Raw genomic sequence first — 27,858 nt, 5'->3', positions numbered from 1 at the left:
CAAAACTGTACACAGTATTCCAGATGAGGTCTGACCAAAGAGGAGTAAAGACCGATAATGACTTCACGTGATCTAGACTGTATGCTTCTGTTAATACATCCCAGAATTGTATTTGCCTTTTTTGCTGCTGCATCACACTGTTGACTCATGTTCAGTCTATGATCTATTAGTATACCTAAGTCTTTTTCACATGTACTGTTGCTTAGCTCTATTCCTCCCATTCTCTATATGCTTTTTTCATTTTTATTGCCCAGATGTAGTACTTTGCATTTTTCCCTGTTAAAAACCATTCTGTTGGTTGCTGCCCACTGCTCCAGTTTATTTAGGTCTTTTTGAATCCTCTCTCTCTCTTCTCTAGTATTAGCTATCCCTCCTAGCTTTGTGTCATCAGCAAATTTAATCAGTTTACCCTCAATTCCTTCATCTAAATCATTGATAAAGATGTTGAACAATACAGGTCCCAGGACAGAGCCCTGTGGTACCCCACTTGAGACATTCATCCAGCTGGATGTGAAGCCATTTACAACCACCCTTTGAGTCCGATCACTAAGCCAGTTATGAATCCACCTAACAGTTGCCTGGTCCATTGCATACTTGGTCATTTTTTCAATAAGGATGGTGTGAGATACTTTGTCAAATGCTTTGCTGAAGTCAAGATATACTATATCTACAGCATTTCCCTGATCCACCCAGTCAGTGATTCTGTCATAGAAGGAAATTAAGTTAGTCTGACATGACTTGTTAGTTACAAACCCATGCTGACTCTGGTTAATCACTTCATTCTTATCCATGTACTTACATACATGTTGTTTAATAATTTGTTCAAAGATCTTTCCTGGTATAGAAGTCAGACTCACCGGCCTATAGTTCCCTGGGTCCACCTTCTTCCCCTTTTTGAAGATAGGAACATTTGCTCTTCTCCAGTCTTCTGGGACTTCTCCTGTTCTCCAAGAATTTTCAAAGATTATGGAGAATGGTTCTAAAATTTCTTCTACGATCTCCTTCAGTACTCTGGGGTGTAATTCATCTGGACCTGGAGACTTGAACTCATTTATGTTAGCTTCTGTGATAGAAGACGGAGTGGGACTTCCCTAAGGGATTCAAAGGGTGATTCCTGCAATGCAGTCAGCACCAGGTTGAGGTCTCATGTTTCTAGTGGTCGTCTGTAGGGGGGAAACCCCCTGAAGAATGTTCTTACTTGCGATTTGTGAGCAATGCACTTTTGAAAAAGCACTGAAAGAGCTGACACCTGGCTCTTAAGGGAGGCCAGGGATAGTCTGGCTTCCAGGCCCGATTGGAGAAAACCGAGTACCCTGGGTAGGGAATAGGGTAGGGTAGTGGGGTTTGTTACGAGATTCGCACCAGGTAAAGAAGGCTTTCCAGGTACGGTAGTAGATCTTGGCGGAGGTTGGTTTTCGTGCTCTGATCATGGTTCCAAAGACATCTGGCGAAAAACCAGCGTGGGTTAGAATCCAGGTCTCAATGGCCACGCCGTCATATGAAGGGCCTCTAAGTTCTGGTGGTAGAAGGGGCTTTGTGATAGACATTCCGGGCGTCCGGTGCAATTAGGATGGTTGGGACTCCCTCCTGTTTGATCTTTCTCACCACTCTGGAAATCAGGGGGAGAGGTGTAAAATGTACAGGAGCTGGAACTGGGTCCAGTCCTGAACCAGGGCGTCCTCCGCTAGCGCTCGCGGGTCGTGTGATCTGGCCATGAAGTTGGAGACTTTGGCATTTAGGTGAGACGCCATTAGGTCCATGTCCGGAGTACCCCAACGATGGCAGATCTGTTGAAAGATTTCGGGATGGAGAGCCCACTCTCCCGAGTCTATTCCTTGCCGGCTGAGGAAGTCTGCTTCCCAGTTGTCTACACCCGGAATGTGGACCGCAGAGATAATGGAGTCAGTTTTCTCCGCCCAGTGAAGAATGCGTGTCACTTCTCGCCTCACCCGGATACTGCGGGTCCCCCTTGGTGATTGGCATATGCCACGGCCGTCGCATTGTCCGACTGTACCCTGATGTGGGAGGCTGCCAGTAAGTGATGGAAGGCTCTTAACGCCAGGAGGATGGCACGAATTTCCAGAATGTTGATGGGCAAGGTTGCTTCCGCTGGGGACCACTCGCCCTGTGCTCTGTGGTGTAGGTGTACTGCACCCCAACCCGTCAGGCTTGCGTCGGTGGTCAGGACCTTCCATTGACCTGAGAGAAAAGATTTCCCTTTTGTTAGAGAGGTCCGGTTGATCCACCAGTGAAGGGACTTCCTGGTTGACAACGTCAGCTGGAACTTCCTGCCGAGAGAAGAAGGGTTCCTGTCCCATGACTTGAGAATGTCTAATTGGAGAGGTCTGAGGTGAAGTTGGGCAAATGGAACCGCTTCTATTGCCGCCACCATCCTGCCAAGGACTCTCATGGCAAGCCGGAGAGATCGAGGGGGTTTGCTGAGAAGGGTGCGAACTCCTAAACGGAGAGGCAGTGCCTTGTCCTTGGGAAGGAGTATTAGACCCCTGGAGGTATTGAATAGCATTCCCAGGAATGTCAGAGACTGGTTTGGGGCTAGTGACGACTTTAGTACGTTGACTAACCAGCCCAGGCGACTCAGAGTGTCGATCGTGATTGAGACACTGAGCTCGCAGTCCTTGAAGGTGGGAGCCTTGACGAGGAGATCGTCTAGGTATGGAATGACCACTAAGCCTCTGGAGTGTAGGACGTGCATGGTGGCTGCCATGACTTTGGTAAACACTCTGGGGGCCGTGGCGAGTCCGAACGGGAGAGCCACGAAATGGTAGTGGTCCTGGTTGATTGCGAACCTGAGAAATCTCTGATGGGCAGGTGCAATCGGTATATGCAGGTATGCATCTTGTATGTCTATACTCTCCTTTTTCCATGGATGCGATGATGGAACGAAGAGACTCCATACGGAAGTGACGTACTCGTACATATTTGTTGAGCTGTTTTAGATCTAGTATGGGCCGTGCCCCACGTCCTTTCTTGGGGACTACGAATAGATTGGAATAGAACCCCTGGAAGCGCTCGGCTGTTGGGACACGTATTATGACACGTGCTTGAAGGAGCGAGGAGACCGCTTGGTGAAAAGCTTTTTTCTGGCGGTTTTGGGAGAACAGATATAAGGAATCTGTTTGGTGGGTTGGAAGTAAATTTTATTTTGTATCCTGAAGATACTAGTTCCCTGACCCACCTGTCTTCTGTAATAGGTAGCCAGACTTGATGAAAGAGTAAAAGTCGGCCGCCTACAGGTGGAGTGTCTTTTTGAGTCCGTGAGTCATGATGAGAAGAAATTTTTTGGATTTCCCTCTTTTTGATTTTGATTGGCCTGCATTTGACTGCCAGGTGTTGTCCAACTTTTGTGTCGATCTCGAGTCTTCCCTGCGTGTGAAGCGGCTGTTATTTTGTGCTGGCCGTGAGACGGACCAGCCGGAAGAGTTCCGAAAGGATCGGAATCTAGCTTGGTTACGCTTGTTATAATTGCGTTTGTGTTTCAGTTGGGGAAGAGAGGTACTCTTACCCCCGGTGGCGTTGGATATCATTGTGTCCAACCTTTCACCGAAAAGCCGACCGCTGAGGTATGGAAGCTGCGTGAGGGACTTCTTAGAGGCTGCGTCCGCTTTCCATTCACGCAGCCAAAGGATACGCCGAATAGTGATTGTGTGTGATATTGCCCCCACTGCACCTCTTGCAGAATCCAGAGCTGCATGAAGCAAGTAGTCTGCCACAACTGGTATTTGAACTGCTTGTTGCGACAGTTCAGGGGCAGAAGCTTGAAGGCCAGTTTGTAATTTTTTTTTTTTTTTTTAATGATTCAAGAAAAACTTAGGCGGCTTCAGGGCTCCTTCAAATGAAATCTTATCTTGTGGTGCGTCCGGGGTCGGATCAGAGATATCCAGCACCCGATGTATGGACGAGATTATGTCCTCAACTAGCGCTGTATTGCTAGGTGGGCTTAGAGTTAGGGATCCATCAGTTTCTTTGTCTGAGTCAGAATCTTCTGAGTCCTGTGTGTCACTAAGGTGTCTCCTAGGTGAATCAGAATGGAGTATTTCTCTGGACGGGGAATGGTGCGGAGAAATATAATCCCTGTCCCTGGTAGGAGACTGTCTAGATGACCTGGGACTATGGTATCTGTCCCTAGACAGAGATGACCGTGTGTGATGACACAGATGAGCGTGACCTATGGGTGCGCTTGCGTCCTGACCCTGACCTGGATGTGCCTGGGTCAGTATGTGGCCGAGTCAGACTTTCCCTTTGCTGGGCAGCATTCATAGCAGAGGTATGACTTTGCAGAGCCTGAATCAATTGTCGGTCATATTATCTATGAACTGTGTCATAGATTGTGACATTTGAGTGGCCCATTCCACTGAAGGGTAGTAGGGGCTGCTTGGGACTCTGGCACAGTAGTCTGCGTACAATCCTTGCAATGCGGATATGCCGCTGGGAAGAGCATTACTGCAGGCTTCTCACCATTCCGGAAAAGCAGTCCTGCCTGGTTTTCTTAGACTTGAAGCCCGGCATAGTGCACCTGGAGTGGCTATGCAGGGGGGCTAACTGTGCAGAGGATACAGAGTATTAAAAAATTCACAGCTGAGGGGTAACTCAAGCTGTGAACTTACCCCACCAATGTGCCCCTGTGAGCAGCGCTGAAAAAGCCTGGTGTTGTGCCTCCCCGGAGACCTGTGAATGTCCTGCAGCAGTAATGGCCGCCGTAACTCTTCTCCTGTATCCTGAGGTGAAGGAGAAGCGGGGCGGAGCGCTGCAAGGGCGGCAGTTGCTATGGAGATTCGCGCCCTGCAGCCTAGATCCGCCCCGTGTGACACCGCAGAGTGTCAAAATAGTCATCTGGGGGGGGCGAATGGGCAGCAGCTTTGGCTAGGCCGAAGCTGCGGTCTACATTTATTGTATATGCTCAAAAGGGCTCCAGGCCGGCGCGATAGTCCGGGGAAGGGGGGGGGGGGGTTGGCGGATCAGAAGCGGACCCCCCCGGATTGAAAGGCAGATTGGCGGTGGGGGCATAAATGGAAGGGGGGCACTGAAGAGAGTCCCCCTTAGGCGCTTTTAGGGAGAAAGCTGCCGCAGGTGCAGAGCCTGTGAAGGCCTGTGCCTGTGTGTGCCATGGCTGCCTGCACTCCCCCCGGCTCCTACAGGATCCCACAGACAGACTGGGGCTCCTGTATTGCTGCTGGTCCTCGGCTGCGGTGTGCTGGCTGGTAAGAGCTGCAGTTGCTGCCATCCAGGCCCTACCTGATGGTGTCTCAACCTAATACCCCCAGGGGGGATTAGGGAGGGTGCCGCTGTCACCTGTCAGGGGGCTTTGTCCTCGCCTCAACTTCGGACCAAGATCGAGGGAATTGGGGAAGGAGGGGGGTTCTCAACTTAGAGCCTGACCCGAGGGGCCGGAGGAGCAGCATGGTGGCTACGCCATCTCAACTTCAACTGTGCACCCCATAGTAGGGGGCAGAGGAAGGAGCCATGCCAGGGAGAGACCCTCTTTTCTTCATCTGTAATCCCGTGCTGAAGCGAGGGATGAGTGAAGGTCTGAGGTGTGCCTCCTTGCTGACACCAAGCAAAAACTGAAGATGGCCGACGCCGTCTAGGGGTGTATACTGCAGGGGAGGAGCCACAGTTCATTTTTTTCAGATTATGCATAGTGTCGCCTCCTAGTGGACAGCAGCATAACACCCAAGGTCCTGTGTCCCCCAATGAGGCGACAGAGTAATGTGGTCATGATGCCCTGTTAAGGGGGTCTGCTGCTGACACTGTTATAGGGGTAGTGTCCCCCAATTCTGTTGATATCACCCATCCTGGTATATATGGCTCCCTCCTTCCTGTTATACGTGGCCCTCATCCTCATCCTGGTATGCATGGCCCCCTTTATTCCTCTTCCTGGTATGTATGGCCCCCCTCATCCCCATCACACTGCACACAAAAAAAGAAAGAATTCTACTCATCTCCTCTCTCCTCCAGCGCAGCGTCCCGCTCTGCAGCTGACAGGGATCTCACTGTGTGAGCCCCGCACGGCGTTACTGCCATGCACCCTCACCCTGTGAGATTCTGTGCTGGAATATTCACTACTCCCCACGGCAGGGCTGTGTGCGTGGGGAGCAGTGACCATTCACTCACCTTAATAGCATGCACACTGTATCCGCAGCGTGGCTCCTGCTGCGGCCGGCGGTCACGTGTGCTATTAAAGACTATGAATATTCACTACAACCCATGGGAGTGGATTGTAGCAAATATTCATGGTCTTTAATAGCAGGCACACTGACCGCAGAGCAGCAGTAGCGGATACAGTGTGCACGCTCTTAAAGGTGAGTGAATGGTCCCCCCACACAGTGCCGGCGTGGGGAGCAGTGACTATTCCGGCACAGCATCTCATCACAGGGTGAGGGTGCATGGCAGTTACGCCATGAGCAGTATGCGTGCCTATCAATCGGACTATAAGACGCACCCCCCACTTTTGTCCAAAATTAGAGTAAAAAAGTGCGTCTTAGTCTGAAAAATACGGTAAAGATTAATTAAATTAGCTAACAAATTTCAGCATAAAATCTCTTATCTCCAGTTACGAATGTTCGGTGAAAACATTTGCTTGTGTCACTGAACCAGTCGACGATCGTACGTTATGGTCGACATCGACCATTTTATATTTAAATCAGTGTATAGGCTCCCTTAGTTTCCCTTCTAAGCACGTCGCTGTCAGCCATGTTATCTGGTATCCATTTGAGGTTTTTTTTGAAAGATAAGGGCAGATTACTTTCTTCTCTCAAGCTAGAGAGTCTAATTTTCCCATGTTGGGTGGTGGAATTTCCCATAGTAACAGGAATCTAGTTTTTCAGAGCCCATTGGAAAAATGAAAGCACATCAGTTGCTAAGGGCAATTGGCCCTTTTTTTTTTTTTTGACCATTGAATAGGAGCCTCTTTCTACTACAGACAGCGCCTCAGCTGTCCACAAAGTGTGGTGGTATTGCAGCTCAGCCGTATTTACTTTAACAGAGCCGAGCTGTAATACCTGACAACCCATAGCCAGAGTTCACCAATAATGTATAATCATACATGTTTTCCCCTATCCACAAATAACACCAAAATTAATAACCAAACTTTTTATTACAAATATTATAAAAAAAACACACAATATAAAACCAAATAAATGCTACAGGTATCATAATTATAAATACACAAAGCATCACATCACAATAGATATTTTCCAGTTCGCCATATTCACAATAGCTGCCCAAAAACTATGCAGTTTGCTAGAGGTATTAGAGGATAAAGGGTTAAGTAGAATCAGTCTGAAGGAGTCCAGTCGGCCATAAACATTAGGGTGTATTCAGACAGAGATCGACCAAAATGTATGGAGTGGCCAGTGGGTCTCCTGACAGAGCGTGACAGCTTCATATACTTCTATGAAGCTGTCACAGTCGTGTCAGGAGACCCACTGGCCACTCCGTGTATTGCGGTCTAATTTATACAGTTGTCTGAACGCACCCCAATGAACCCTGATGGCATGTCAGAGGTGATCACGATCGGGCATGTTTAAATGCAACATGCCCAATCCTTTAGTTCTTAGGGGAGACAAGCAGATACCAGAGTCGTCTTTCCCTATGGAGAAAAACATTCATTCTCTGGTAATATGGACTCCTGACATCAAAGTCACTTTACGCAGCCATGTTTGTTTTGTTTTTTTAATTGAGGGGCCTGTACAATATTGGCCGCAGTCACAGCCTACAAGTGACTAAAAAATACAAGTCTGTCAGTAAAAGGATAACATTTTTACCATGTAGCTTACTAACCTGAAGCAGGTCAACATATTATTGCTCCCGCTGAACATCAGGGGGGGTAAAATAGAAAACAAAGCATATATACATATATCAAATCTCCATACATACACAGGTCGTTTATGGTTTTTATTCAGATAGCCATAAGGCTAATGGACTAAACCTAGATCATAAAAACGTACGTACGTGAGAAAGCGTTCACGTCAAACAGACCGGTATTACGACCATCAGAATGTGTTGTTTTTTTTTAAAGAAAGAATGGTCAGGAATCAGGTTGCTATGGGCAACAACTCAAAACACAACAGTGCAGTAAAGCAGTTTTGTCTCCTGATGTAAAAAATGAAAAAAAACACAAACAAAAAAAACCCCCCACACACCATAATACTATGAAGGTTTAACATGCGGTAGATTTGTTGCAAGAAATTTAAAAAAAAAAAATTGATATGTTTATATCCCCCACTAGAGAAACAATATCTAGTCACATGTAATAAACAGATTTTTGGCTATACACCAAATTCGCTGCCTGTGAAAATGGCCTTATAGACCAAATTATTGCATATAGTAATGATTGCTAGAGGTATACCAAACTCATTTCCTTATCATGTAATCTCCGTCAATGGGGATTATGTAAAATACTGAAATTAATAAAAATGTATACTTTTCACAAAAAAAAAAAAAAAAAAAAAAAAAAAAAAAAAAAAAAAAAAGGGTTTATACCACTTCACACAGATTTTTTTTTAATCCATTTTAAATCTCTACATAGTTTTTTAAAGAGATTAAAATATTTTTATTGTTTATATTGGGGTGGAGGGAAATTTTTAATATATAATATATATAACACACATTTGGGGGAAGACTGTGGTGTGATCTAAATTTCCACAATCCAGACTTTGCCTGTACAAACGTCTCATCCATACAGGGTAGTGGGGAAAAAAAAATAAATAGGAATGCATAGCCAGTTTAAGGCAACAAGGAAAAGGCACGGTCCAATGTCGTCCTGAGTAGTTCTGTTTAAGAACGGGTCCTCACCAAAAGTTACTCCGCAAACTTCAGTGGGATCCCAGTACAAGCTATAAGTGTTGACGGTTTCTATACACGTCATCCAGTTCGGGGGTTTGCATCACAGTCCATTTAGTATATAAAAAAAAAAAAAAAAATTATATATAATAAAAGTGGTAAATATTAGAAAGTAGCATAAAATAACCCAAACCTGTGTATTAAGAAATGCAAAAAAAAAAAAATAATAATAATAATATACATATAGAAATACTACCGCTCTCTATACATAGATTCCAATTCGAACATGAATTGGGGGATTGTACAGATTTGGAAGGCATCGTCCCTTCAGTACTTTAATCTGCAGCAACTGGCAAACCATTATATAAAAATAACATAAGAACAGGGGAATGGCCTCAAACATACATCATAAACGTCTTAAATAAATTTTGTATCTACAAACACAAAACCTGCATAATACAATATAACAAAATAAAGTGGTGCATTAACAGTTTAGACCCTGCCCCTGAATAGGTAGTGTAACACGCCGCGACAACCTCCTCATCTTTTCTCGCTTTCCTCTGTTTTCTTATTACTGCAGCACGGTTTGTATTGTTGGGCGTCAATGATTATTTCACCGTAACGGCCTTTGTAGATTATCCCACAGCAAACTTTTTGCCTAACATGGGGAAAAAAATCTTAAAGTAAAAAAACAAATCTAATTTACACATAATAATGCAAAAAATAATAAAATAGAAGAGAAAAAAAAAAAAAGAAGAACATGCTCGTAAATCTCGAGTAACGAGCATGCTCGCTCATCACTACTTGCAGCCAGTATGAGCAACGCTTGGTTAGTGAGCTGTCCCCTCTGGAGCCTACTTTTGTGACTTACTAGATCTAAGTGGTATAAAATTTACCACTTAGATCTAGTAAGTCACAAAAGTAGGCTCCAGAGGGGACACTTCACTAACCAAGCGTTGCTCATACTGGCTGCAAGTAGTGATGAGCGAGTATGCTTGTTACTCGAGATTTACGAGCATGCTCGGGTGTTTTCCAAGTATCTTCAGTGTGCTCTGGTGTTATGTTTGAGTCACTTCGTGCTCATGATTTGCGACTGTTTGACAGCTTTAATACATGTGAGGAATGCCTAAGAAACAGCCATTCCTCACATGTATTAAAGCTGTCAAACGGACGCTCGCACAGTATCTTCAGTTTGCTCTGGTGTTATGTTTGAGTCACTCCGTGCTCATGATTTGCGACGGTTTGACAGCTTTAATACATGTGAGGAATGCCTAAGAAACAGGTATTCCTCACATGTATTAAAGCTGTCAAACCGTCGCAAATCATGAGCACGGAGTGACTCAAACATAACACCAGAGCAAACTGAAGATACTGTGCGAGCGTCCGAGCATGCTCGCCGAAAGGGTTAACAGAACATGCTCGCTCATCACTAGCTGCAAGCCTATTATTCATGTGTTGTCCAAAAAAAACCAAAAAGACCAAGACAACAAAGACCATGCCCCACCAATGCAAAGGTTGTATTGGTGAAAAAAATTGGTAAAAAAAGATTATTATTATTATTATTTATGTATTGCAGCTCAGCTTCATTGATGTGAACAGGGTGATGCTGCAATACTACATACAGCCAGTGAGCAAGTTTGGCGCTGTTCTCAGAGATCATATAAAACATGGCTGTTAAGCTGCAGCTTAGAAGCCGGACGGCAACGATTAATGATCGGCAGGAGCATGGTAGTGTAAGAATACAAGCCAATTACCTTTTCCAGTATGTTGGATCCAGGAAGGAGAACGTAGAGTTCCTGCTGGAAGCGGTGTGGAATTCTGTGTCAGTTTCTGTGTCGGAGTGATTGCTACAGGAGGAGGATGAGTGTGTGGGTGACGTACTAGAAGCAGTGCTGTGCGCCCCAGAATCTGCAAGTTAAAAATAAGGGGAGATAGGTCAGACTGCAAAAGTTTAGTAAGAATTATACTGCAATACCACTCTACCCCCCCCCCCCAAAAAAAATAAAAAAATTGCAGCGCCATCTAGTGAGTCTAAATGCAGATTGCAACATGCCAGAAAGCATCACTTTACAAATTCAAAATCTTACAAAGGCTTTTCTTCATCTTTAAGACCTTTCTATTCTTCATCCTCTGAGCAGCCAGAGATCGGATCCGTTTAGGCCTGATCCGCAGAGCTTTCAGGTTTGGCCCGCCACGGGCATCTACAACCTGCCAAAAAAAGAAGAGAAGCAAAGTGTGGTCACATGGACTGTAATGCACGTACAATTCATACTAACCTACCCTACTTTAAAAAGAGGTCAATTTCTTTCTATGTACAACCCCACCCAAAAGTAAGAGCCACAGCCCAAAGTGTCATACCTTAAAAACATGAAATATTTACAGAAATGAAACATGTTCCTCTGTTATTCCTCCTGGAAATGTATGCATGAATAAATTACAAAATGAGTGTCACCATACTTCTTGTCAAAAATGGTGTGTGTCAGCATTAGGCTGGAATCACACCAGCGTATAGCATCCGATGCTATATACTAATGAAACCGGGCTCCAGCTCAGCTGCGAGAGGGAGATGACTCATGATACTGAGCTCCGATCCTCTTACATGAAAAGGATCGCAGCACAGCTACGGAGGAAGACAGAGAAAGTAAATTTCATCATCTCCTCCATGGCCTGACTCGGTGTATATCGGACTGCACTGGGCTGACATCCGAGTGCAGCGATGTTTCACATGCACCCATAGATTCGTATGGGTGTGAGTGAATAGAGTCTCGCTACAAATCGCAGCATGCCGTGATTGTTCTCTCATGCCGAATTGGCATTAGAAAAATCGCTGATCTGAGCTGCCCCATAGAATAACACTGGTCCAAGTGCTTTTGTCCAAATGTTTTATCACATAGCACTAGGCCGTAATATACAGTAGTGTGACGCCGGCCTTAGTTGGAAAGTTAGAGACCGCATGACCCCAAATTGTCAATTTATTCATAGATTTGAAAGAGAAATATCAAAGAAGAAACACAGAATTAAAAGAAAAGATGTTCCAGAATCTTATGGGGAATATTAGGGTTTAGTGAAACAGACATGTCAGGAGTGGTGAAATATATCCGCATATGCATCTAGCTCCCCCTAGTGGTGGCTAGTGCTGAAGAAAAAAAAAAAAAAAAAGCTGAGAAGGCAACACATACATGATTCCAGTTTTTCTTGGAACCAGAGGGAAGTTTCTTCCATCTCTTTACCAAAAGGACACAAGCATTGCAGATATCACCGGTACGCATTTCACGAAGTCTATAAAAGCAAAAAGGGAAAACAAAAAAACCTGTTAGGTTAAAGCAATATACAGAAAACCTTTAGAAAAGAAAAAAAAAAAAAAAAGTCGATCGTACTTGTAAAAACAAGCACTTTTGCAATTTAGAATTTAAATTGCCACCTGTTCTTGAAATATTAAGACTTTGTTCTCTTTTCAGCTCATTGCCTAGGAGACAGACCACTGCTGCTGTGAAGTAGTGCTCTGAAGCTGGCCTGGTTTAGGAGGTAACGATGCATACCAGCAATCCTGGCCAGCTTGAAAGCAATGCCTACAAGCTTAAAAGGGTATATCCGGGACTTTCTGAAAAAAAAACAAAAATTTGCCAAAACACTAAACAGGCATGAAGTTGCTGCCTACCGGTTGTGCCCAGCGCTGTGCCTCCCAGGCAGAGAGCGGTCACAGATGGCTCCTGCCGGCGATTCTGCTGCCTCTGCTGATTTCATGTCAACATAGAAGCAGATTCTTTTCCGCTAGGGCGGAACATCAAATGTCATTCTGATTGACAGATGGATTCCTGCTACCTAATTGGGGGAGCCAGTTGCCAATCATAATGAGGTCGAACATCCCACCCCATCGACGATGCAGGGCGGAAAAGAAGTCGCCACTCTGACGACACGACGTCAGCAGAGGCAGCAGAGTATGCCGGCAGGAGCGGTCACAGACTGCTCTGTGCACAACAGGTAGGTAGCAACTACCTGCTTGATAGTGCTTAGGTACATTGTGTTTTTCAGAAAGTCCCAGATATACCCTTTAATTGTTCTGCTATCTAGCAGTGGTGGTCGGTCTACTCTAAGGGCTCTTTCACATGTCAGGTGTGTCCGGTATGTATTGTGACAGTTTCCACACGTACCGGAGACACTGACACACGAAGACCTATTCAAATTAATGAGACTACACACGTCAATGTGTTTCCACAGACCGTGTGTTCGACACGTTGACACGTCCGTTTATTTCAGGATGCACGGTCCGCAAAATGTCTCGTGCTGAACACACATGGATGACATCCGTGTATCACGTACCGGAGTTTGGGAATCAGTGTACAGTTAGCGCTGTTCCCAAGCGCCGGGTGCTGAACGCTGCCCTCATCATTGTTCCTTGCTCGCGCTGTGATCAGCAAAGAGACAATGTTGGGAGTAGTAGTGTCTGCTCCCGCAGTGTCCCTGTGTAAAAATAATAAAATCCTTATACTCACCTGTCTGGAGATGTCCCCCGCAGTAAGGCTATAGGCCTACGTGGCGTTTTTACGGCTGCGAAAAGGCTTGTAAAACCATCTGCCATGCAAAGCAATGTGAATTCGGATGTGCTGTGCACATGATGCGCTAATTAGGGCGCCGAATTCGCATTGCGTTGCAAAACACACATGACCATTTCTACCGCAATTACGCCGCAAATTCGCAGCCATTGAGGAACATTGAAACGCAGCAAACCTGCAGGTATATGTGGATTTGCTGCGTTTCAATTAAATTCAATGGCTGCAAATTTGCGGCGTAATTGCGGTGCGTGTGGTACCCAGGATGAAGAGGAGACTACAACTCCTCTTCATCCCGGCTACCACGCGGTGAAAAAAAAACAAATTAAAAAGTTAAAACAAAAAAAAAAAAACCTGTACACACCTCTCCAGTCTCCTCCCGGCGGTGGCGATCCTCTCTCCTCGGCATCCCGCGGTGTACTGGCAGGACCTGCGGTGACGTCATTTAATCAGCTGATGGTCACGGAACCGCTGATGTCAGAGGTCAGGTGATGGCCACGCGACCATCAGCTGACTAAATGACGTCACCGCAGATCCTGCCAGTACACCGCGGGATGCCGAGGAGAGAGGATCGCCACCGGGAGGAGACCGGAGAGGTGAGTATACAGGTTTTACTTATTTTACTTTTTTTTACACTATAGATGCAGCATTTAAAGCATCTAAGTTGGTCACACAATATAAATCCATGCCAGTTTCATGGGTTTATATTGTGTGACCAACCTGTCAAGCACTTTTCCAAGTGATGCTCAAAATCGCTTGGAAAAACACATGTATATATCTGCATGTGTTTTATCTGCCAGGGAGAGGCAAAAACGCTCTGCATCAAATCTGCATTGTGGACGCATACCCTAATCCTCTGACCGCTGACGCCGAGGAGCATGAGCCGCTCCAGCAAGCGGTGCCCTGCACTGAGCGACGGAACACCAGTCCCAAATCTGCTCGCTGGAGCGAGTCATTCTCCCCAGCGCCAGCGGATTACAGCATGGGATCTCTCCGGACAGGTGAGTTTAAGGATTGATTTTTTTTTTTCTTTTAAACACAGTGACACTGCCGGAGCATACACTACTACTCCCAACACTGTCTCTTGCTGATCATAGCGTCAGCAAGGAACAATGATGAGGGCAGCATTCAGCACCCGGCGCTAGGGAACAGCGATAACTGTACACTGATTCCCAAACGCCGGTACGTGTGATCCTGATGTGGCACACACTGATATCTCCGATACCTGAAATATACAGACGTGTGAAACCGCCCTAAGGCAACAGAGAGAGCAAGTGCATAACATATACTGTATTTTTAGCTTTATAAGACAAACCCCCCGCCCCCAGATTTGGGGGGAAATAAGGGTGCGTCTTAAAAAGCTAAATCACCTTACCGGCTGCGGTGGAGCGGGTCAAGATCTTGGTGCAGAGATCTCAATCTGAGCATGCCATTTTCCCACAGTCCATCGCATAGGACAGCATGGAAGGTGCGGCGCTCCAGCTAACAAGATGTTGAGCCCCTGCACCACTGGACGAACTTGGCAGACAGCATAAGGCCTGCAGCCGCCTCCGAACCCCCCCTCCTCCTGACCCCGCAGCATCTCCGGCCTCAGCCAGCGGCCACCTTGGGACCCCGCTCTACCAAAGCCGCTCCCCTTCCTCAGGTAAGCTGATTATAATAATACGCACCGATTTATATATAAAAAAAAATAATTTTTTTAAATTATTTTCCTCCTCAAAATTTGGGGTGCGTCTTATGATCCGCAAAATACGGTAAATATGTATGCGCAAGAAAAAAAAAAAAAAAGCCACTTACAGAACAGCTGAAAATTTTGATAACCAATATATTGTAATTACAAGCACTATCTGACGATACCCATTTATGAAGCTGTTATTGACCTACAACACTCAGCATGCACCCACACTGGCTGACAAAGCCACATTTAGTCAAGCACCACCACACCAAACATACAAACCAGCAAGGCGATGTCCTTACCCGAAACAATTCTGGAAATCGCCCTCATAGCGCTTGCTGTCCGTAAATCGACTGCTGGAGGATTTGACTTTGCAGATGCAGCAGCCCCTGGAGCTTCTGTACGTCTTTGGTTTGTAAAACCCAATCATTTTTTTTTCTTCTCTCCTGGATTGGGACACGCTAAAAAGAGAAAGAAAGAAAAGGGTTAATTTAAACTGAACTGAGGAATCTAAGGCATACATGGCAGTGATCCCTTAGGCCACGTTCACACGTTCAGTATTTGTAAGCCAAGGCCAGGAGGCGTGGAACAATCAGAGGAAAAATAAAATAGAAACGTTGCGTTTTTTGCCCGCTCCTGGCTTTGGCTAACAAACACTGATGTAAAATACTGGACTTGTGAATGTGGCCTTAATTGCCAGTAAGAACTAAGGGAGGGAAGGGCAGGACACACAACCTGATGAAAACCAATATAGCTGATAAATGGTAGTTCTAAAGTAACTTTTTGAAGAGATATATACTCCAGGGATACAGTCATTTACAGACCACCAGGTATAGGAGGAGTTTAATATCGTGTGGTCTTCAGGTTCCTCAATAGATATATAATAAATCATAAACCACAAAAGCTCCATATGGCATCATAGGAGGAGATCAAAGCCCCGGATCAGAGAAAAAGTAAGACTGGATGAGCTCCTGAGCCTGGAGGGCTCCTTCGTTTTCGAGTTAATGGCGTTAATTGAAGATCACAGATGAGAAATGTGTGTAAGAACCTCCAGTACCGTATATATGGACCCGTGATTTATAAAGAAAGATACAAAACCTTGTAGCCATGGATGACAGATTTGGCAATGGCCCCAAAAGAGAATCTGTGAGTAGGATCAACTCTGCTAAGTCTATACGGACATTTAGATTATAGGAAGTTGAATAAAATGAGACCTTGATATCTGCGATCTAATGTCTTATTCCAGAGAAATACAAATATGTAAATGAGCTGCTAAAAAAAAGGGGGGGGGGTATATGGGACAGACATAGATCTACCAGAGAATCTGCCTCACATTACCAGTGAGACATAAATGAGAGCGGACTGTCAGTCATTACATGTCTCATACTGGCAACACCCCTTTCGATTAAAATAAGCTCTGGAGGCAGAGTCTCAGGAAGATCTACGCACGGCCCATAGATCTTAGCAGCTCATTTACATATTAAGAAAAATCTGGATTTCGCTGGAGTTTTGCTCTTGCCGACAGATTCCCTTTAAAGAGGACCTGTCACCCGGTCAAAAGTATCCATTTTTTTCCTTTATTGTTGCTGCTTCTCTGAGTATACAGAATTTTTTTTTTTATTTTTCTGGTCTGTACCATCGAACATTGCTCATAGGGTCCTCTGGAGTGTGTCTTTAGGCTTCCCTGCATAATTACCTTGTATATAAACATAATTTGCACTAAATTAGAGGGCCCAAATCTCTGGAAACGGAATGTCCGATTCACCGTAATAACATTTTTTTTTTTTCTTCTTATTACTCAGCAGAAATAAAGAGTAAAAAATTGCCACTTTTGACCCGGTAAGAGCCCAAATTTTAAAGAGGACCCATCTACCTCATTATTCCAACAAACTACATTATATCAATATCGGACACCAGGGAGTTATCCCATTATTGCTACACAGACCACCAGGAAGATATTAGCCCTTTCTTCTACATCGGATCAACCAAGAATCAGATAATTATGGGGTTGTCTAGGACTAAGTAAGATTATTTTTAGTCATCAATAGCGGATCGTTGAGGGACTACACACGTTATCAGGTTCTAAGGATCACCTCCCATTTGCATCAATAATAGTCGAGTTTCTATACTCAGGAACAGACACTAAATCATGTAGGTGCTGTGGTGTCCCTGCTCTGTATTACAGGCATCAGCGGGCAGGGCTGTCGAGTCGGAGCCCATTTTGGTGGAGTCGGTATAAAATGGACCAACTCCGACTCCTAATATATATAATAAATTGGGTACAGTAGTTCAATGCAGTTTGTGGGGAATATCATTTCATAAGAATTTGGGAAAGTTATGAAATGTCCTATAAATGTCTGTCCTATTCCTGATCTAAGGGTCTAGACTTTTAGCTGAGATGAATCTGTGCTACAGTAATTTTATCACTTAAACATGAGCCGTGTATGAGGGAGTCGGAGTTGTGGGGTCGATGTCATGGAAATTAAGGAGTCGAAGTCGGAGGTTTGGCTTACCGACTCCACAGCCCAGTCAGCAGGTCTCCACTGATCTGATGTTGATGAATAAAGGATAATCTTTGGTTGTGGACGACCATTTCTTTTATTCCTTGACCATAAATGCTGATTTAGTGGAAAAGCAATTAGTCCATCAAGGATTATTATTACTGTTTTATTTAAACACAGATCCAAGTTCTAAAAAAGAAAAACCCAAGTAAAAGACGTTTCTGGAATAGAAACAATTTTTTGGAATGATTTGAGTAAAGTTTACGTGTGGTTAGCAGCTGTGAACTCGTCATCTCCCTCATATGTTTCGAGGCCAATAAGACTACGGCCACCGCTTAAATGTGGTGCTCTTGTCAGCCTCCTGACGCTGAGAATAGGCTGTGAATCAGCTGAGCAGGATAAGTGATGTGTGTGGTTTGGGTCATCGCTAAGACCACTGACACATAAGATGTGACTAACATAACCACAGATGTCATGACCTGACCGCTTCCACATGTGACCACTATCAATCCGACCACAGAAAAAAAAACAAAAACGAAACCTAAAGATCAGCCAGCAAGGATGTTGTCTTATAACAAGGTACCAGCCGCTGCGCCATTACTACAGGAATCTGAGCAATGCATCCGACACCACACAGGAGGACACAGAGGACCTTCTCAGCTCAGGCCAGATGTGATCGATCAACCAACAGACAAAACTCCAACAGGCCCGGTTTTATTTTGTGATAGCCATGTTGGCATCACAATGTGACCCCATGACGATCGTTAGATGTAAGGTGGCACTGATCTTCATGCCGACATAGCATTACCCTCTATGTATGCCTCTTTAAGAAGCAGCAAACTGGTGGTTCAATTGGGCCATTTTTTTTTTTGACCTAAAGCAAATTTTTTAAAATTTATTTAAAAATATTATTTTCTATTAAAAGTAAAACAATGAAAGAAAGAAAAAAATGAAATATTAGGACATCAATGTTTCAGAGAGAGGTTAATCTAGTACTTCCAATAATCTGGCACCCATGGGATCCAAAATAAACTATATAAAAATCTCCTATAAAATAAAGATAACGTACATAGTATACTTGCGTGACTAGACTAAACCGAGTAGCCAATAGGCGAGAAATCATTTGTTTTTGCGTGTTTTTCTCTTTTTTTGTAAGATATATTTAGAAAAGTTACGCACTTTTCTAAAGCATCCCCGACCCCCCTCATGTCTCTCATTCATGAGAGTTTGAAATAAACGCAGCTCCACAGCATTTTACCCCACAACTTTTTAAAATGCTGCACAAAGTCACTTTAATAGAGGGTTGGTTTAACTAAAAAAAAAAAAAAATATTATAATTTATTTATTTTTTTACGAGGAGTTGAGGAAGGTTTACGCAGTTTTAGGGTATGTGCCCACGTAGCGTTTTACAAGCGTATATGCTGCGGAATTTCCGCAGCGTAAACGCTTGGTAAACCTTCCCCCATGGTCCCCAATGACAAGCCGCAATTTCAATGCCCATGCTGCGTTTACGCTGCGCTCAAAAATAAGCAGCATGTCCATTAATTTTGCAAACACGCAGCGTAATCGCCGCCATTGACTTGCATTGAAACGCATAATATCCGTGTCAGTACATTTGTACACACGGATATTATGCGTTTCTATGTGCGGATGGTACCCAAGTCTGGAGGAGAGGAGACTCATCCAGACCTGGGTACCATAGAAACTGTAAAAAAAAAAAAAGAATTTGAAATAAAAAATAAAGTTTATACTCACCTTCTGATGTCCTCCCGATGTTTTGTCTGCTCCGTCCGGTCTATTGCAATGCTCCCGCTGTTGTGAAGGACCTGCCATGACGTCACTGAGTCATGTGACCCATCACATGGCTCAATGACGTCACCGCAGGTCCTTCACACCACCGCGAGCCACCCAACACACCGGATGCGGCAGAGAGAACACCGGGAGGACACCGGAAGGACAGTATAATTTTTTTTTTTTTTACCATTTTATCCTTTTTTTTATTTTATTTTTTTTAACTAGCTTGGTCACACTACTATAAATCCATGCCGGTTGCATGGATTTATATAGTGTGAACAAGTTGTCAAGCACTTTTCCAAGTGATGCTAAAAATCGCTTGGAAAAGCGCTTGATAACCCGCATGCAAAGACGCTTCACAAACGCTTCTACCTGGCGGGAAAAACCCATGTAAAAACAGCATGCGTATTTCCTGCCAGGGAGAAGCGGAAAAAATATGCTTCATTTCTGCATCGTGGGCACATAGCCTTAAATGGATTTTGAAGCAGATCCGCTTAAAAAAAAAAAAAAAAAAAAATCAATCTGCGTGAACATAACATTGGAGTTTTTTTTTTTCAGCAGGACTTCATTTGAATTGAGGTGTTAAAATTTGAAGCAGATTCCAGGAGAAATCTGTCTAACAGGGGTCGAACAATTAGGATAGGTGATAACTTGTTGATCAGAGGGTGTCCTGCAGAACGGGGTGCTTTTATTTCTGTCATGGAGGGGCAGTGCACATACCCAACCGCAGTCCCACCCATTCTCTATGGGGCTACCAAGCGTTGCACCTTTTTTTTTGGCAGCCCTACAAGTAATAAATGGAGAGGTGACCAGGTGTCCAACCTACCGTACCATCTTGTAAAGGAGATAAAAAGTTCCCTGATCTACCGCGTTGAGCTCCCCACCCCCTTCCTACCAATAATCACATAGTACCCATCTTACCTGCAGATAACTTGTTTTAACTGGACAGCCCCTTTAGGAAATGACATGCGGCTACTCCACCAGTCATTTTCCAAAAACAAAAAAGACCCTGACACCTCTGTAGCTTAAGGCTATGAGGCTATGTTCACACATTGCGTTTTTTTTTTTTTTTTTTTTTTTAAAAACAGACAAAACCTGTTTTCTTGACAGTAAAGAAACCGCTTACAAAAAAAAAAAAAAAAACAAAACTTTTGGTGCAGATTATAGGTCGTTTGTCTACATTATTGGTATCATTTTTTGCACTCAATGCTTTCTATGGTGAAATAAAATGCTGCAAAAAAAACACTGAAAGATATTGACAAGCTGCAGGTTTCCCAATTTAGTCAGAAGGAAAAAAAAAAAAAAACAGTGCGCATGCAATTTCTGATCTCTCGTAGGAAGAAAAAAAAAAAAAAAAGATACTGCAAAAATGCAACATGTGAACAAAGCCTTAGGCTATGTTCACACGTGTTTTTCTGCTGCAAATCTGCTAACATTTATCTGTCAGGAAAACAGCTGCGTAAAAAACGCGCAGATTTTTGACCACCCATTACTTTCTATGGGTGAAAAATACGCAGCTGCTTTTTCTGCTGCAGAAACGCTGAAAGAAGCGACGATCTATTTTCCAACTACGCCAGCAAGGCAGAGAATACGCAGCAAACAAAAAAAGCAATATTCCGGTTTCTCATACACTTTGCTGGTACTGCAAGACGCAGCTGAAAATTTGCATAGAAATCTGCTGCAAAATACACAACGTGTGTGAACACAGCGGTGCTATCCAAGCTTTTGATGAACTTTCTACGTATTAACGGAGTGATCGCGAATGCCGTCATTTTGCCCGCCCCAGGTGGCATCGCATTATCAGCCTGTTTACACTGGGCGACGCGCTGCTGAGAACGATTACTTCTATGGAAGCATTTTGCAAATTTTTTTTTTTTTCCCCTCGAAGGGTCGATATTCAAGTAGGAGAGTCCTTACCGATGAGCACCATAACAGTTTTGCATGGGGGGGGGGGGGGTGATATTCAAGTAGGAGAGTCCTTACCGATGAGCACCATAACAGTTTTGCATTGGGGGGGGGTGATATTCAAGTAGGAGAGTCCTTACCGATGAGCACCATAACAGTTTTGCATTGGGGGGGGGGTGATATTCAAGTAGGAGAGTCCTTACCGATGAGCACCATAACAGTTTTGCATTGGGGGGGGGGGGGTGATATTCAAGTAGGAGAGTCCTTACGATGAGCACCATAACAGTTTTGCATGGGGGGGTGATATTCAAGTAGGAGAGTCCTTACCGATGAGCACCATAACAGTTTTGCATGGGGGGGGGGGGTGATATTCAAGTAGGAGAGTCCTTACCGATGAGCACCATAACAGTTTTGCATGGGGGGGGTGATATTCAAGTAGGAGAGTCCTTACCGATGAGCACCATAACAGTTTTGCATTGGGGGGGGGGGGGGTGATATTCAAGTAGGAGAGTCCTTACCGATGAGCACCATAACAGTTTTGCATGGGGGGGTGATATTCAAGTAGGAGAGTCCTTACCGATGAGCACCATAACAGTTTTGCATTGGGGGGGGGGGGGGTGATATTCAAGTAGGAGAGTCCTTACCGATGAGCACCATAACAGTTTTGCATGGGGGGGGTGATATTCAAGTAGGAGAGTCCTTACCGATGAGCACCATAACAGTTTTGCATGGGGGGGGGGGGGTGATATTCAAGTAGGAGAGTCCTTACCGATGAGCACCATAACAGTTTTGCATGGGGGGGGGGGTGATATTCAAGTAGGAGAGTCCTTACCGATGAGCACCATAACAGTTTTGCATGGGGGGGGGGTGATATTCAAGTAGGAGAGTCCTTACCGATGAGCACCATAACAGTTTTGCATGGGGGGGGGGGGGGGTGATATTCAAGTAGGAGAGTCCTTACCGATGAGCACCATAACAGTTTTGCATGGGGGGGGGGGGGGTGATATTCAAGTAGGAGAGTCCTTACCGATGAGCACCATAACAGTTTTGCATGGGGGGGGGGTGATATTCAAGTAGGAGAGTCCTTACCGATGAGCACCATAACAGTTTTGCATGGGGGGGGTGTGTGTGTAATCAATCACCGACGCACGTCCCTTTAAATTGGGATTTCCTTTAAATTGGGATTTGATGAAGTTTCCCAGGGATGCAGACCTGGATTCCAGTGCCCCCAGCTCCAGGTCTGCTGCTTCATTGACACAGCACATGGACACATCTCTGGTGGGATAGGGGGGGATGCAATACATGGCATGGATGACATGGTGGGCTCTGTGCATGCCTTTGTTTTGCCTACGTGCAACAGCCTGACCACCCACAGGGCTCCCCACCCCCCAACCCTAAATCCCTGCAGAACTGTAAGGACACCCCCTTCCCAATACTAAACACTGCACCCCGACTATAAAAAGGGGTGTACATACTTTTAGATTAATGCACTTTTTGCACTGGGTGACATGTGTTGCATTGCATGCTTCCTAACTCAGTGTCAATGCAATCAGCCCGTGCATCACTACATTCTGCGCCATCTGCACCTCCATGAGGTGAACAATGGAGGAAGCAGCGTGCAGCGCTGACACATGGCACCGACACTGCAGCGTGCACCTCCATCCCTCCACTCCCACCCCCCTAGAGACTTTTAAGAGACTTCTGCCCAGGTTATATGCGACCATTACAAGTGACAACACAGGAGAAACACGATGCACAAGGAGCCCAGAGCGTGCACAGCTACTGCCGCGCGATATATCGCGACAGACACCACGCACACCGTCTATCGTGCACTTACTAGAACTTTGTCGTATCTTTTGCAGCGTCCCGGGTCACAAACTGGTTGCAAAAAAAAAAAAAAAATGAAGCGAAATGATTCCCAGCGTCTACTGCGCCTGCGCCGTTCCCACGCTCAGCTACTCTTCAATCAAGCTCATTTGCATGAGGGCGGTGACGTCACTCTTCCCGCTTTATCTATTGTCCTTTTATGGGAGAGGGTCTGGGCGGGAAAACGTGTGAGGAGGAATTGTCACATCCGTCAGGAGGAGGGGACGGCGGCTTCATAACAAAAGCGGTGGTTGGTCCAGGACCAGGACTGCTCGAAACAATGGTTGACAGGCCAATACAATCCTATACCAATCGTCTGTTATGACTTTCCTATCAGAAAGCTATTTTTTTCCCCCAAATCTGACCTATGTCACTTTATGTGGTAAAAACTGGTGAGAACTCCTCTAAAAACCCTGTAATTTTTTTTTTGTGACGCTTTGTACTTTACGATACACTCCTATACCAATCGTCTCATGACTTTACTGTCAGCCATTTTTTTTTCCTCAAATCTGACCCATGTCACTTTATGTGGTAAAAACTCGTTAGAACGCCTCTAAAAATCCTGAGATTTTTTTTTCTGTGATGCTTTGTACTTTACGATACCCTCCTATACCAATCATGTGTTATGACTTTACTGTCAGAAAGCAATTTTATTTTTTCAAATCTGACCCGTGTCACTTTATGTGGTAATAACGGCTCTAAAAATCCTGCGATTTTTTTTTTTTTTTTTTTCTCTGTGACGCTTTGTACTTTACGATACACTCCTATACCAATCACCTCTAAAAAATCCTGTTTTTTTTCTTTTTTGTGACGCTTTGTACTTTACGATACCCTTCTATACCCATCGTCTGTTACGACTTTCCTATCAGAAAGCCATTTTTTTTTCTCAAATCTGACCCATGTCACTTATGTGGTAATAAGTTGTGAGAACTCCTCTAAAAACCCTGCAATTTTTTTTTTTTTGTGACGCATTGTACTTTACGTACAATACGTTTTGCCTTTAACTATAAAAGTATCTGAAAAATTTTCCATTTCCAAACTTACGTTCCTTAACCCCCTTCACCCCGGGGCCATCTTGTGTTTTTGCGCTTTTGTTTTTTTTCTCCCCTTTCTTCCCGGAGCCATAACTTTTTTTTTTTTTTTTTTTTTCCCCCCCCCCATCAATATGACCGCGTGAGGGCTTGTTTTGTTGCACTTTTGAACGACACCATTGATTTTACCATATAGTGTACCTGAAAACTGGAAAAAAAAATTCCAATTGCAAAAAAATACGCAATTCCACAATTTTTAAAATTTTTTATTTACCACGTGCATGAAATGCTAAAACTGACCTGACATTATGATTCTCCAGGTCATTACGAGTTCGCAGACACCAAACATGTATAGGTTCTTTTTTATTTAAGTGGTGAGAAAAAAAATCAAAAGTTTGTAAAAGAAAAGTCGCTATTTTCCGAGACCGGTAGCGTCTCCATTTTTCGGGATCTGGGGCCGGGTGAGGGCTTATTTTCTGTGCACCAAGCTGACTTTTTTTTTTATTTATACCATATTGGGGTAGATACGATGTTTTGATCGCCCGTTATTGCATCAAGAAAAGCAGCTGGCTTTTTCCTGAAGTGACTTTGTGAAAGTCTTAAGACATCATGTGTGTGCACATAGCCTTTGTGGAGTTTTTAGAGGAGTTTTCTGTTTCTTCAAGCATTTCCTAAAGAGGTTTTGAATAATTTTGGGGGATATACAGTACAGACAAAAAGTTTGGACACACCTTCTCATTTAAAGATTTTTCTGTATTTTCATGACTATGAAAATTGTACATTCACACTGAAGGCATCAAAACTATGAATTAACACATGTGGAATTATATACTTAACAAAAAAGTGTGAAACAACTGAAAATATGTCTTATATTCTAGGTTCTTCAAAGTAGCCACCTTTTGCTTTGATGACTGCTTTGCACACTCTTGGCATTCTCTTGATGAGCTTCAGGTAGTCACCGGAAATGGTCTTCCAACAATCTTGAAGGAGTTCCCAGAGATGCTTAGCACTTGTTGACCCTTTTGCCTTCACTCTGTGGTCCAGCTCACCCCAAACCATCTCGATTGTGTTCAGGTCTGGTGACTGTGGAGGCCAGGTCATCAGGCGTAGCCCCCCATCACTCTCCTCCTTGGTCAAATAGCCCTTACACAGCCTGGAGGTGTGTTTGGGGTGATTGTGATGGTCCAACTAAACACAAACCGCATGGAATAGCATGCCGCTGCAAGATGCTGTGGTAGCCATGCTGGTTCAGTATGCCTTCAATTTTGAATAAATCCCCAACAGTGTCACCAGCAAAGCACCCCCACACCATCACACCTCCTCCTCCATGCTTCATGGTGGGAACCAGGCATGTAGAGTCCATCCGTTCACCTTTTCTGCGTCGCACAAAGACACGGTGGTTGGAACCAAAGATCTCAAATTTGGACTCATCAGACCAAAGCACAGATTTCCACTGGTCTAATGTCCATTCCTTGTGTTCTTTAGCCAAAGCTTGTCTCTTCTGCTTATTGCCTGTCCTTAGCAGTGGTTTCCTAGCAGATATTTTACCATGAAGGCCTGCTGCACAAAGTCTCCTCTTAACAGTTGTTGTAGAGATGTGTCTGCTGCTAGAACTCTGTGTGGCATTGACCTGGTCTCTGATCTGAGCTGCTGTTAACCTGCGATTTCTGAGGCTAGTGACTCGGATAAACTTATCCTCAGAAGCAGAGGTGACTCTTGGTCTTCCTTTCCTGGGGCAGTCCTCATGTGAGCCAGTTTCTTTGTAGCACTTGATGGTTTTTGCAGCTGCACTTGGGGACACTTTCAAAGTTTCCCCAATTTTTCGGACTGACTGACCTTCATTTCTTAAAGTAATGATGGCCACTTGTATTTCTTTACTTCGACTTTGTATTATTTCAAGAAAAAAGCAGCTAACAGTCTATTCAGTAGGACTATCAGCTCTGTATCCACCAGACTTCTGAACAACACAACTGATGGTCCCAACCCCATTTATAAGGCAAGAAATCCCACTTATTAAACCTGACAGGGCACATCTGTGAAGTGAAGACCATTTCCGGTGACTACGTCTTGAAGCTCATCAAGAGAATGCCAAGAGTGTGCAAAGCAGTCATCAAAGCAAAAGGTGGCTACTTTGAAGAACCTAGAATATAAGACATATATTCAGTTGTTTCACACTTTTTTGTTAAGTATATAATTCCACATGTGTTAATTCATAGTTTTGATGCCTTCAGTGTGAATGTAAAATTTTCATAGTCATGAAAATACAGAAAAATCTTTGAATGAGAAGATGTGTCCAAACTTTTGGTCTGTACTGTATATACCTATATATATTTATATATATATTTTTTTACAGTCCTCTGATTGGACAGGGTCTAGTTTGGAGTGCTTCCATCGGTAGTCCCTTCAAAGAAGTGACGTGCATTTTATTTTTTTTTCCTCCCCAAGCGTTTTTCAAAAACCTGAAGCGTAAAAAACTCCCTGCTAAAAACACTGCACATAAGAGCAGCAAAGTGGTTTTATAGATATAAATCAATAGGACGAGTCTTTTTTTTTTTTTTTAAGCGATATTCGAAGCGTTTTTGCAGCGAACCTACACCAAAAAAAACCTCAGAAAACTATCATTAGAAGTGACATGACATTTGTCAAGCCAAGAAAAAAAGCGCTATATATACATTATGCCAAGCGTACAGGTAAGTGGCTTCCTTACTTTCCAGTAGTGCGATTTCTTGCTTTGCTCTATTCACTTTTGAAATGAGTTGTAAGGGGCCCATACGTTCGGAAACCCCCAAACAAGACCCCTTCATGATCGGACTAATTTCCATTTTTACCTTCCCTTCTTCCAAGAGCCATAACTTTTTTTTTTTTTTTTCCGTCAATATAGCCATATGAGTTGCTTTCGCTGCCATTTTCCGAGACCAGTAAAGGTTTTCAATTTTTGAGATATGGGGCTGTGTGAGGGCTTATTCTTATTTTTTGCACCCTGAGCTCATGTATTTACTGACACAATTTTGGGGTAGATACAATGTTTTGATCTTCTCTTTTTGCATTTTATTGCAATGTTGAGGCGGCTTAAAAAAAAAAAAGAAATTCTGCCTTTTCGATTTTTTTTTTTTTTTTTTTTTTTTTTTCCTCGTTAATCCATTTCCCGATCAGATTAAATTATTTAATATTTTGGTTGAACGACACCATTGGTTTTACCATATAGTGTACTGGAAGACGGGGAAAAAAAATTCCAAGTGCGGTGAAATTGCAAAAAAATAGTGCTATTCCACAATTGTGATTTTTTTTTTTTTTTTTTTTTTATACTTACCATGTTGATGAAATGCTAAAACTGACCGGCCATTATGATTCTCCAGGTCAATACGAGTTCGCAGATACCAAACATGTATAGGTTCTTTTTTAAGTAGTGAAAAGTTTGTAAAAAAATAAATAAAAGAAATGGCGCCATTTTCCGAGACCAGTAGCGTCTCCATTTTTCGGGATCTGGGGCTGGGTGAGGGTTTATTTTCTGCGCTCCAAGCTGACTTTTTTATTTAAAAAATATTGGGCACAGGGCCCTGTGACGTGCAGTTCCCAGCCAGATACTGCGCCTGCGCAATTTACCCTGTACGGAAGGCGCTCTTCTTCCTGCCGTCTGTGTAGCCTTGTGGTGCAGGAAACTTGTGCGCAGGCGCCGGTGAGTCACTCTGCCTTCCCGGCGCCTGCGCATCCGGCCGGGAACTGCACGTCACAGG

General features: G+C 44.0%; 1 protein-coding gene across 1 annotated transcript; it reads right to left on the bottom strand.

The window, feature by feature from the left end:
- Positions 1–7,453: 7,453 nt before the first annotated feature.
- SINHCAF (SIN3-HDAC complex associated factor) lies at positions 7,454–23,189 on the bottom strand. The gene is made up of 6 exons (XM_073649338.1): positions 23,065–23,189; positions 15,330–15,488; positions 11,982–12,081; positions 10,890–11,010; positions 10,557–10,710; positions 7,454–9,460 (listed from the first exon to the last, which is right to left on the bottom strand). The coding sequence occupies exons 2-6, from the start codon at positions 15,455–15,457 to the stop codon at positions 9,343–9,345; spliced, it is 621 nt and encodes a 206-aa protein (XP_073505439.1). The 5' UTR covers positions 15,458–15,488; positions 23,065–23,189; the 3' UTR covers positions 7,454–9,342.
- Between the last annotated feature and the right edge of the window lie 4,669 nt (positions 23,190–27,858).

The sequence above is a fragment of the Phyllobates terribilis genome, unplaced genomic scaffold, assembly GCF_046119375.1.
Source record: "Phyllobates terribilis strain yellow unplaced genomic scaffold, ASM4611937v1 Scaffold_10__3_contigs__length_209671492, whole genome shotgun sequence".
Classification (NCBI taxonomy): Eukaryota; Metazoa; Chordata; class Amphibia; order Anura; family Dendrobatidae; genus Phyllobates; species Phyllobates terribilis.
This window is presented reverse-complemented; position numbering and strand designations above follow the sequence as displayed.